Raw genomic sequence first — 12719 nt, 5'->3', positions numbered from 1 at the left:
GCTCTCATTTGAAGTTTTTAACTACAATGTTCACAACTTCTAGATTGATTCTGGTGCGATAGCCAATGTCGTGCCACTCTCCATTGCTAAAAATATCAATGCACAATGGGCCGAGACATCCGCACAAATCATCCAACTTGAACGGAAATTTGTACCAGTTGTTGATGAGCTCTGAGATGTGATCATCTGATTATCTCATGATAGTCGAGTCCACCAATGCATCAACATAGTTGTTGTGGACATACTAGAAGCATATGGTCTACTACTCAGCAGAGACTGGTCCAGCAAGCTGAACGGATATTTTGCTACAAACTAGTTGCACATGTGGCTTATGTACAATGGAAAAAACAATCAAATCCAGGTGGTATCTGAGTGGTATATGAAGGACAATGTCACTCCCCTCAATGACTAGAACGAACCGTTGGCCTTTGCGGAACTCATGTTTGGCAACTGCCTCCTAGAAACAATGTTGGGGTGTTATCCTGCACGACCATCGCCAACCCCACCAGACCCATAGTTGGCACTCCTTCCTTGCCCTACTGATTGTAATGAAACATGTACAGTACATTGTACCAATAATAGCAGTGGCAATAAAAACAATAGAAGCAGTAGTACAAGCACATCAAACGGTCAGAGTACAAAAAAATTGTGGACCATGTACTTTGATGGATGAAAGACACAGGATGGCTCAAGAACCGTAAGTGTCTTGATCGACCCATACAATAGGAGACATCTGGTTTCAAGTCGCTTGGAATTTGAGTGCAAAAACAACATTGTTTACTATGAATCACTCGTGTTGGGTTTGCAGAATGCGATCAACCTCAACGTGGTTATCCTCAAAGTGGTAGGTGATTCAGAGATAGTGGTATGGCAGGTACATAACACCATTCACTGTTTGTCACCGTATCTCAAAAGTTACCAGCAAGAGGTATGGCAACTGATCTCTAACTTCCAAGCATTTAACATCACTAATGTACCACATACGCATAATGAAATTTCTAATGCTCTCGTAAACATAGCTTCTAGAATGTCATTGATTAGGGATAGATTTACTACTGAAATTTTGTACAAACCATCTATCTCGAATAACATAACTAACTAGCACGTGATCAATAGATATTGCATTTCATGGCCAACGCTAATGTCCTGAAAGATGCAGCGATAGATGATGACAAGCACAAGTGCTCTCTGCAAGCAGAAGATGGTAACAGGAAAAGCCACCTTATCGCAAAGGGCATGGCATCTTTGGAAAAGATTTATGACTTGCAAGAACGTTTTCAGGGTCCAAGGAATAGCAAAACTCACATCTCCACCATGATGCACATACTGATCAACCTGGCAACAAAAGAAGATCTGAAGTTCATCAATCTCGGCACATGTTGCACACAACAAGAGCGGAAAGCCTTTGCATGCTTGTTCAAATAGTAGCAAGATGTGTTCGCATGGACATAAGATGATCTGAAAACCTATGACACGTGGATAATCCAACACATAATTCCAATCAAAGAAGGGGTCAGGCCGTATCAGCAAAAGCTCAAAAAAGTACATCTATCACTTGAACCCCTTCTACATTGGTCTGGGTGACATTCGATCGAGTCGATGGCAAGGTGAAGGTCCGATTGTCAGAGGGGAGTCTCGTCGTCAGAACTTCAGAGAAATGACTAAGTGTGTGAGAGAGTGAAAAGATACATATGTGAACTTGCAAACACACACTTACATGAATTGATGATAAGACGACTCAAACCATCTAGACACACATGCTCAAAATGAGACTGACAGTGTGAGCGACAAGCGCGATGCTTGTGATTGATAGTTGGTTGACCGTGAGGATGCTTGCGGGACATTGTATATGACTCTGTGTGTGAGCACGACGAGTGTTCACATGGTGAACACAACATGTACACATGGAGTGAAGACCTTGTGTATAACTAGAACATGGTCGCAAGCATGACATTCACATCAACATGCAAAAGTTGTCGGTGGAATGATCAAGTGAGGTGGGTGCAAAGACTCACACGAGCTCACGGAATGAACCTGAGTGCATGTCATCATCAAGTAAAAGTTCTCAAGTAGGCTCCGAAATTGGATGCAGGCCAAAATTTTGGAGGGTGTTGTAGCTGCTACATCACTACTCTACTTCCTTCACATACTAACACTAGACATAACATTTTGCTAATGAAATTCTCCACTTCTTCGTTATTATGGATGTAGGTTTTTTTTCATTACATCATTTTTAAAGTAATATGTATTTCTTCTACCATTATGCACAAGTCTTCCATCATATTGTCATGGTTTCCCCAACAAAATGTGTCAAGCATACTTATATAAAACACCACATAGACTGTTATTACTATTGGAATGATTGGAATAATTTTATTTATCTTATCCTCTTTCAAAATACAATCCACCATGAAATAGGCCAAATCATGTTCACTAATTGGCTTACAATCACACAACCTCCCAACTCCAAACATCAAATATGTCTTCCCACTTTTAGCTAACTCCACTTGACCACATAAACTCTTAAAGAAAGTGATGGGTCTTACAATGCTATAAGTGAGCTCACTTGTCTTTGCTTCTCTTTGCAGCTTAGCTTCAAATTTAAGCTTGGCTCTCTGAAACTCTAGTAGAGGCTTTTGCACATAGATGGTAGACAATAAAACAAAATGTGTTGCACTTGTTTCTTTTCTTGCAGTGAGGTTGTTCATGGTGGCGTCATAATCAATTATGCAATTGTCTTTCATTACATTCCTACTATCCAAGCAATATATTATCACATGAATAACAACACCCACATCATGGATGGTTGTTTTCATGAATGAAATGTTTGTTACATCTGCAAAATAAACTTGTGCTCCTTTCAACTCTTCAATGGTCTTGCTCTTCCCTTATTTTTGATTAATTCTGCTCCTTTGTCTAGAAACTACAATGACCATAGTTATGCTTCCTAGTCATGCATTTGTATGGGCTCAGTGACGCAATAAAATTGAAATTCAAATGGAATGGGGGGGAGGGGGGCAAATGATGTTGTATTTGAGAGGCAAATGAAGAATGAGATATTCATGGAGCTAGGGAGTAGAGACAGAGACAAAGACAGAGTGGACCCATTGTAGTGAGAAAAGCTGATGCCACAGGACAATCACCAACGAGGGGAGAGGTTGAAAAATGAAGTCGAAATTGTCAACTCATTAGACTACACCTATGCCAATGCCTTTGAATCACTTTTAGAATGAAAATATTTTTATACTAAAAATGTAACTTATCTTATAAATAACTAAAACTATATGTATGTATATATATATATATATATGAATGAAATACTATCTGCTAAATAATTGAATAACAAATCTATATTTTTAATAAGAAAAAATAACTCAAAATTTTAAAACACAACAGAATAATTATTCCTAAATTCATCTTATAAATAAGACTACTTATATATATATAAATACTATCTACTAAATAATTGAATAACAAATCTATATTTTTAAAAAGAAAAAATAATTCAAAATTTTAAAACGGAACAAAATAATTATTCTTAAACATCAAAATAATTACTTCTTCTTGTAGAGAGGCTCCTTTTTTAGTTGAGTATGAGGGGTCCACCATAAAAAACAGAAATTGTATTCTAAAAAGAAAGTTATCATGAGCTAAAATGTTGAAATATGTAAATTTTATACTTTTCAAAAATATTTAAACCAGAGATTTAAATAAACTGTTCGAAGATCTATGCAACTTCATATATATTTATATATATAGAAAAAGAATTTGTTAAAATAAAATATTTTAATACAAATTAATATTAACAAATACTTAAAAATATATTAATAATAAACAAATTATTTTAATTGGAGTGATAAAATATCTCTATATTATTTGATCTTATATAACTCTATTTATTATTTGATTTTATATATATTCAATTTGGCACTCTAAAAAAAATTTGCACCAGGGAAAAATTGATTTCTGTCACAAATTTAGTGCCTCCGGCTTAGATTAAATCCGTACTTAAAATCTATCTATTCTAATAGTTTACCAATTATGTACATCCCATTTTCTCAAACAAGCGGAGATCGATTCCCAAAGCCTCCAATTTTGAGATTTGTTAAAAAAAAAACGAAAATCATATTTCATTTACAAGTTTAAAATAGTGGAAAAACCCTGACTTCGGGTTTATTTCATTTACAAGTTTAAAATAGTGGAAAAACCCTGACTTCGGGTTTAATGGTAATCGAGGATGCAAAAGCAAAGTGTGAATATGTGCGGCTGTGCGAGATGCTTGCTTAATTATTCAACGCCGTAAATAGAGGACTTTTTTATTTGTGTTTCGGCTCCTTTCGGCAATATACAGCAGTCACGACAAAATGCGCCCACATTAGCGATCTATACTTCCAAGTTCCCGCTGTTCTAGATGACAAGAAACTTGACTAAATGGCTCTTATTGACTCGAGTCTCACTTCCCTTTGATTTCCAACGCCAAACATTATGGCTGGACGTGACCCGCAGCCTCAAGACTTGAGGACTTGCAATGGCCAGGTCAATGCCGTGAAGGGGAAGATTATGGAATTACCCAGCAAATTATTCGGAACTACCTCAGTGTATCTATACTGCGAATTCGCAGGCAGTGACTGAAAATTGAAGATCAGTTGAGATGGAACGTGACGAGAATAAGGTGTTTTGAGGGAGCTTTCACAGCTATGGCTTTATTGCTTCGTTTATTCATGTTGGCATGCTATGCCCTTTTTACAGATTGTTCGATTTGTCATTCGTGCAGATCACGGTACTTGCGGCCGAGATAAATCGCATAAACGAGGAGAATCAAAAGCTCAAGTCTATGTTCAAGCGCGTGTGCTGTAGATATAACCACCTGCAGAAGTATATTTCGTCTATTTTGCAAGAGAAGAAAGAAGTGGATGGTAGCCAGGTATATCATACTGTTAATTTGACTTTGGGATTATTAGGGTTCGTGAATATAAAAGGTTTTCAATGTTGTTTGCCTTCTAATTTGGTAGATATTCAATGGAGACCATCGAAGAGAGGACATATTGTGTCCAAGGTCTATGAATGCTGACTCCAGCAGTTCAATTTCTGTCCAATATGATCAGTATTGGAATGATAGTGAACGGAACGGAGGAAAGGAGGAGAAGAATGCCAACTTAATAAGGGACGAACTGCAGCTGCCTTCAAAGAAAAGGAAGAATGGGATGATGAATTCATCCATTGGGCAGATGGAGGAGTCGCCGAACAAGAAGATTCAGGTGCTGACCAGGGGCTCCGGCCAACACACGGCGACCGCACCCCAAAGAGTGGTGTCCGTGCAGACAAGATCGGAGGAGGCCATGGTAATAATAGATTTGTAGTTTTCCTGTTATGCAGAATCTACATGAACGAGCTCAAATCTGGTGTGACACTGGTATATATTTTGATAGTAGATTCTGGGAATATCATGGTAATAATAGAATTGTAGCTTTCTAACCCCAATTGGGTGCGACAATGCTATATATATATGAACTAACCCCAATTGAGTGATATATATATGAACTAACCCTAATTGAGTGCGACACTGTTATAAATATATATGAACTAACTCCAATTGAGTGTGACACTGCTATATGTCTGATTGCAAATTCTGGAAATATCCCGGATTTCAGAATCTTCTGATGGCAGATTCTGAGAATATCCCGGATCCCAGAATCTGTAATCGACACAAGGATGCCCGTTTGTATAAAAACTGGATATGTTCTTGCTCTCCTGTAATGTATAAAGTAACTGATCTGATGCATTCTAATCAGATAAGCGATGGCTGCCAGTGGCGAAAATACGGGCAAAAGATGACAAAATACAATCAGCGACCGAGATGTTATTACAAATGCGCTATGGCGCCCGGTTGCCCAGTTAAGAAGCAGGTTCGATCTCGTCCTTTTGCAAAAATAAATCTGTGACTGATGCTTTCATTTACTAGGAAACGCATATAAACCTGAAAAAATTATGGCATTATGGCGGACTTTGAGCAGGTTCAGAGATGCCCCAAAGATCCCACAATTGTAACAACAAGCTATAAAGGCGAACACAATCATTTTGTGAGTCCTCTGGCTATGCCTGACATGCACTTCTCCTCCAACCAGCTCATTAATGAGGGAATGAATAGAGAAAATTTCTTTGCGCACAATGAATTTATTCCCTGCACTGCCAGAATATCGACCTCAAGTTCGTTTCCTACTATCACTCTCGACCTTACGGACAACCGCCTCAATCGACCAGGGTTACCGTTGCAATCTACACAATTAGCGGCCGGCAGCTTCCAACACTTGACTTCATTGCCTAACGATATGGGTCAGGCATCGGATTGTCACAATCAACTGCATAATTATCTATCAATCGCGCAGGATTCTGTGGCTTCGATAAAGGCAGATCCCAACTTCACTGAATCACTTGCTGTAGCCATAGCAAGCTCTCTAGTCAACTTGGGTGCTCGAGTCCAGGTGATGCCCAAAACCCCACCTCCAACGCAATTCCCTGACGGTTCAGCTCAGAAAGCATTTGTGTACACTCATTATTTGTGAAATCTTTCCTACGGTAGTATTCTGACCACTAAAAACCCTCTGCATTTGTTGTAGAATAGTTCTCTACTGCGAAATTTTGGACAAGAATCTAGAAACGCCTGGAGGCATTCCAGCAAAGTTAGAAAACACCGATATTTAAGCGTGGATGACTGTTGACCATTTTGGGACATCAAAATACTAACTGTGATCGTCACTTTCTCGCAAAATTATATGGTTAGTTATATTGTATTCTTTTATAAATCATTGAAATGTTTTTACTACTCAGTAGGTAGATAGCTAGGTAAGAAACTTATCATCAATTTATTTCCCACATTTTATTCTTTTAAAAGAAATTTGTGAAACTTAAACATTAATAAAATTTGCAATGAACATTTTACCATCTTTAATTTTAGAATTATATTGGAGGTTTCTTATACCATTAATTAGAGAATTAAATTGGATGTTTCTTATATTAATCTTTTGAGGTAAACTTATGAATTTTAAAGTAATTATTAGATATTTTCATTAATTAGATATTTTTAATATTTTAATTATTTAAAAAACAAGACTATGAATAAAATTGAGTATATATAATTAATATTTCATAATTTATAATTTTCAGATAAAATTAAATGGTTCTTGCAACAATTTTTTATTATTATTGAATTGAAAGCATCTCTCTTTAACTAATTCGAATTTCTCTTTGACTTTTTTTCCCTACAACAAGATTCCTGAGTACTACATAACTATGTGTCTAAATTTCAAATAATAACTGGTGATGCAAATTAAGGTAAAATCAATCTAACAGACAATTTTGGATAGAAACAGTGTACAACAAATACCAATGCATACTAATGTAGAACTATGGAATAAAATAAATAAAATAAAATGAACAATATATGTTCATATCTCGAGAAATCCATAAATAATAAAATGACCAATATATGTTCATATGTGAAGAAATCCATAAATAGATAATAAATTAAAATAAAATGAGAAATATAAGCCCACTGATGGAGAAATCTACGAGATGCTTCCCTACATGCATGATTAGCATCCTATGTTAGAACAGAATTGGAAAAATGACCAATAAAATTGATGTCATTTGATTAAGCTAAACTTTTTAGCTTACATCTTTCTGAGATTCAACATTGAATATATGATGCATAGGGCTTACACATTTCCGAGATTTAACATTAAATATGAGATGCAAAGGGATTATGTTTCCTTCGTTTTCAATTTAAAATAGCAACTAAATAATACTGGTCCAATTTTATAAGTCACTATAAGATTAGTCTATGATATAAAACGGAACACAAAATGAAATAGGTAATTACATAGAATTATTGGACAAGATTTTGGGAATCCACATTCATTATAGCTATGCTTCGAAGGTTCTCACCCCCTCATTCATTCTTAAAGCTTCTTATCTATGAATGAAAAAATATTCTCATCAACCAACAATTGAAGGCTTAAGGCTTGGATTGCTACAACATGGTGAATAATGTGTCTATCTAGCTCTGTAACTATTCGACAAAGCTTTACCCTGAAGCTAAATGCACCTCACTTAGTCGTGGGAAATTAATATTATACACAATAATGAGATGTTGAATAGCTTCAACCATTTAGATTCCATCTTTTGGGTTGATCAATGATCAATTCTTTGCTTCCCATGTGTACTTTGTCTTATATTGTGGATGTGGTCATCAAGCAAGTATGAAAGCATTATCATTCAAAGTCTTTGAAAATCCAACATTTTAACCACTAGAAATCTACTCTTATGCCCATGTGATGTGGCCCTTATATTGAATAATTTTGTCCTTTTATGAAGGATCACATATTTGAGTTTTGCAAGTTTTCTACGATTACAACTTTTTCCTAACTTCACTACAAATCCTGATAGTGTCCATAATGATTCCCAACGAGGAATCATGCATGTCTATTGAAAACATGATTTCATAAAAATACTCTTATTCAAAATATATTGTGATCACATTCAATACCCTTGTCCCTGTGATTTCACTTGGTAAATGAATTCTTTGGTTTGCAAGTGCCAAGGATACAAGGAAATTTATTCTCAGATTTATATGTTGATGCTATACTTCAAGGCTCTCTAAGAAAATCTATCCTTGGATCTATAGCAATGGTTGTAATATCTTTTGTGGTTTCTATGACAACTATTATAGTAGCCTTTATAACATATATATAATATAAAAATATATCATGGAAGGACCATATGAAACTAGTAAAATTGAAAGAGATGTGGATGATGGCTTTCTAGATCAAGGATGACCCTCAATGTGATTCCCTTAGAAAATTTGACTATCTTTCCAAAAAAAGGATAAAAAAGGTGGAAAATAGACATGTTACTGTAGCCAGTACTATTACTAACATCCATAGTATTTTTTTTCATTTTCATTACCCAATAGTCTTTCACATTTGCCCCAATTTTTAACATTTCTTCCATCCCTTGTTCATTGATTCCATAGGGTTTCACTACATCCTTTCCTTTACCCCATCCATACTTATTTTCTTATACTCCTTCCACTTAATGCCACTTATTTCCACCCGAAAATTCCTTTTGTGAACCATTATCAACACTTCTTGCATGGACTGCATAAGTAATCTATTCTCGTCACTATCAACTTTCACATTTAGTTTTATCTCTCATGGCCATATCATTCACTTGCACTTCTTATAAACATATCACCACATAAAACATTATAGGAATGAAAACCTCTCATATACTTTTCTGTCGTATGTGTTACTACTATAGAACCCATGCTCTTCTTTTTATCTTCTTCAATCCACTGCCTGATAGGATCTTGCTGCTCCACTTCCTTCACATACCAACACTAGAAATAACACTTTGCGAATGGAATTGTCCACTTCTTCATTATATGGATGTAAGTTAAATTTCATTTCATCATTTTTAAACTAATATGTATTTCTTATACCATTATGCATAAGTCTTCCATTATATTGTCATGTCTTCCCGAACAAAATGTGTCAAACATACTTATATAAAACACCACATAGAATGTTATCACTATTGGAATAATTGGAATAATTTTATTTATCTTATCCTATTTTAAAAAATAGTCCACCATGAAAGAGGCCAAATCTCATTCACTAATTCGCTTACAAGCACATAACCTCCCATCTCCAAACATCGCATATGGCTTCCCACTCTTAACTAACTCCACCTTACCAACTAAACCCTTAAAGAAAGTTGTGGGTCTTACAATTCTATAAGTGATCTCACTTGTCTCAACTTCTCTTTCCAACATAGCTTCAAATTTTAGCTTGGCTCTCTAAAACTCCAATAGATTCTTTTGCACGCAGAAGATAAACAATAGAACAAATTTGATGCACCTAATGATTTTCTTACAATGAGGTTGTTCATGGTGGCATCATAATCAATTCCCCAGTTGCCTTTCACTACTCCATTATTGCTAGCCAAACAAGATATATCACATCAATAACAACACCCACATCGTGGATGGTTGTTTTCATAAATTAAATGTTTATTACATCCACTACAATGCATAGGGAGTTTTAAGACAATATTTGAGACATTTTTTTGGCTAAATTGTCTTAACTTGAGACAAAAAAACAACTTTTGTATTTTCTTAAATGTTGTCTTTAAGTGGGTGTCTTAAATTATTGTCTTAAAAAAATGTATCTATAAAGGCAATATATAACACAGTCATTATTGTCGCTTACGAGACAATTTCATTTTTGTCACCGGAGAGACAAAAATGAAATTGCCTCCTAAGAGACAATAATGACCATGTTATATATAGTCTTTAGAGAGACAAATATTTAAGACAATACAAGAAAAACACAATATGTCTTTAATCCTAGCTATTGTCTTTATAGATAAAATAAAGAATTATATTTGAAGACACTACAATATAACATTTGTCTCTTTAGAGACAATATAAAATAATGAATCCTCAAAAATAGCAAACCATTGAAATAAATCAATATAAAAAGTATTCGATTAAAAATAAACTACAATATCATTGATTAATTCATGTTAGGGCACAGTGGAATCGAACCACTAACCTCTTTCTTATAAGGGAGGTGTTCTTCCATTGAACTAGCACCCTTTAAACAATTATGTGATGATATAGGCATTGATTTTAAAAAAATGTTCGATACATAATGACATAATATTTATAAAGTATATAATCATGCAACCCTTATTTTTAACTTAATAAAAAATAATTCAATAGAGTTAGCTCAACACCACACCCATGTGTCGTGACCCGAACAATAATAACTACAAACAAATTAATCTAGTAATACAAAAAAAATTAACTAGAATTAGCACAAGTTGTTAATATATTGCCATAAATATTGAATGGTTTCTATTTAGTGTGTTTCCACTGTTGATCTCTTTGTCTAGTTCCTCTATGGGCACACTATTGGTTACAAAATTATATTGAAAATAGATAAGAAAGGAAATTTTCTGCAACTTGGAAAACCAAGGAAAATCCTTAAAATGATTATCTTTGAAATCTGATTAATAAAAGAAATCAACAACAACGTGTCTACACAATCTAGATTGCATATTTCATATAAAAACATTTCACCTTCAACTCAAACTACCATTTTTAAGGGACATCCCTAGATGAAGCATTAACATGGTAGTTTGTAGGAAAATTTGGAGAAGGTTTTATCCATTTTAATTCATGTTCTCTTGTTCATCTGGTTATATAGAAATGAGGCAAATGCATAGAGAGAAGAAAAGCACATCTTATGAGTCTATTGCAGGCTTAAATCAAGTCTTAGATCAGCCCTAGAAAAACAAAACGAGAAGAAGGCTTAGTGGGGAAACAAAGGGAAACCCAATGAGGAGTGGAAAGGTGGGTGGATAGAACCATAGGATAACAATGAAAATGAGATTCAAGGCTTAGGAAGAGGAACCAACAACCATTTAGTGCTCACGGCGCCAACTGCACTTATTTGAGTTGCAAGAATAAAGTAGGTTGTAGAGAGAGTTTTTGGGACTATATTAGTATATTAGTCACTCAATGGTTGTGAGACACATTGCAAGTCAACAATATTTACCATCAAGTGAGACTATGAGGGATAGGGGATATGGCTACCATATTTGGACACATTTCCTTCACCACAGTATTAGCATGGAAGAATCGTTGATACTAGACTACATTATTGAAGAAACAACATTCATAATAGGAAAATATTGGATTGGCTAAATTTCCAAGTGGAACATTCTGAAACGTTGCATGTAGCTCATTCCAATCTCTCGTTAGACAAGATTTTTTTGAAATAATAATCCTCGTGTGCCACTCACATACATTTATATGCAAGAGAAACAACTACCATTTATTTGTTTTTCTCATATATTGAGGTACAATACTTGTAATAAAATAGATAACCCACCCTACCAAAATCTAAATCATCATTATTATATTTCAAAACTACTTGAAAAATTGTCCAAATGTATATATTATGCAGGTTCACATTCAAATTAGCTAATAATAAAATAAAAATAATCAAAACTTTCATCACAAATTCTATATGGTTATAGGACTTACTCAAAGAGCCTGACAGTATTTGTGTATAATTTGATAGACTAAGGTATTTCTTCATGCTTTGCATTCTAGAGATTGGAAGACTCCAAAAATGAAGCAAACTAAAGAAATTTTAAAGCCGCTCTAAAGTAAAGGCCTAAGATATCATGCTCACCATCTCCTATAACATGCAACATCTATTTCTAGTGAAATTATACTCCTAAAGTACTTAATATTTCAAACAAATTTCTTGAAATCACAAAAAAATATTTAGGCTAGGTTTACATGGAGTGATAAGGGTAATTAACATCAATCAAACATTCAGTTTGCATAAAATTTGTTTCAAATCAAACTTATATATCATCCCATTGGAATTTGGTGGAATTTACAATCATCACTAAAACTCCCGCCCTTATGTTTTCCTTTCCCAAAAACTCGTAACATAGATAACAAAAAGTGATCCAGTACCTATTCCCTATACAACATCATAAAACATTAAACCCTACACTTACAAAGACTATAGATCTAACAATAACAAGTATTGAATCCCTCAATAACTGAAAAGCACCCCAACATCCCATCTAGAAATTAATGGACCCACAAATATACTTGGTAGAAACCAATCAACACA

At 34.7% G+C, this 12719-nt stretch overlaps 2 protein-coding genes across 2 annotated transcripts; both read left to right on the top strand.

Moving 5' to 3' along the window:
* The first annotated feature begins 4669 nt into the window (after positions 1–4669).
* LOC149265925 (uncharacterized) lies at positions 4670–5360 on the top strand. The gene is made up of 2 exons (XM_089406509.1): positions 4670–4924; positions 5013–5360. Exons 1-2 carry the CDS (start codon positions 4730–4732, stop codon positions 5358–5360), a joined length of 543 nt encoding a protein of 180 aa, XP_089262635.1. The 5' UTR covers positions 4670–4729.
* Positions 5361–5798: 438 nt separating this feature from the next.
* On the top strand, positions 5799–6648 carry LOC149265924 (WRKY transcription factor 42-like). The gene is made up of 2 exons (XM_089394275.1): positions 5799–5906; positions 6015–6648. The coding sequence occupies exons 1-2, from the start codon at positions 5832–5834 to the stop codon at positions 6561–6563; spliced, it is 624 nt and encodes a 207-aa protein (XP_089250401.1). The 5' UTR covers positions 5799–5831; the 3' UTR covers positions 6564–6648.
* The last annotated feature ends 6071 nt before the right edge of the window (positions 6649–12719 follow it).

This window comes from Pinus tabuliformis, chromosome 6 (assembly GCF_031772625.1).
Source record: "Pinus tabuliformis cultivar Carrire ecotype Pingquan chromosome 6, CPIR1, whole genome shotgun sequence".
Lineage (NCBI taxonomy): Eukaryota > Viridiplantae > Streptophyta > Pinopsida > Pinales > Pinaceae > Pinus > Pinus tabuliformis.
Note: the sequence above shows the minus strand (reverse complement) of the source record. Positions and strands in the feature narration are given on the sequence as shown.

Excerpts from the sequence above, each read along its gene's own strand:
- LOC149265925 (XM_089406509.1), top strand. The coding sequence starts at position 4,730 with ATGCTATGCCCTTTTTACAGATTGTTCGATTTGTCATTCGTGCAGATC. Across the intron at positions 4,925-5,012 it reads AAGAAGTGGATGGTAGCCAG|ATATTCAATGGAGACCATCG; the intron begins GTATATCATACT and ends CTAATTTGGTAG.
- LOC149265924 (XM_089394275.1), top strand. The coding sequence starts at position 5,832 with ATGACAAAATACAATCAGCGACCGAGATGTTATTACAAATGCGCTATG. Across the intron at positions 5,907-6,014 it reads GTTGCCCAGTTAAGAAGCAG|GTTCAGAGATGCCCCAAAGA; the intron begins GTTCGATCTCGT and ends GACTTTGAGCAG.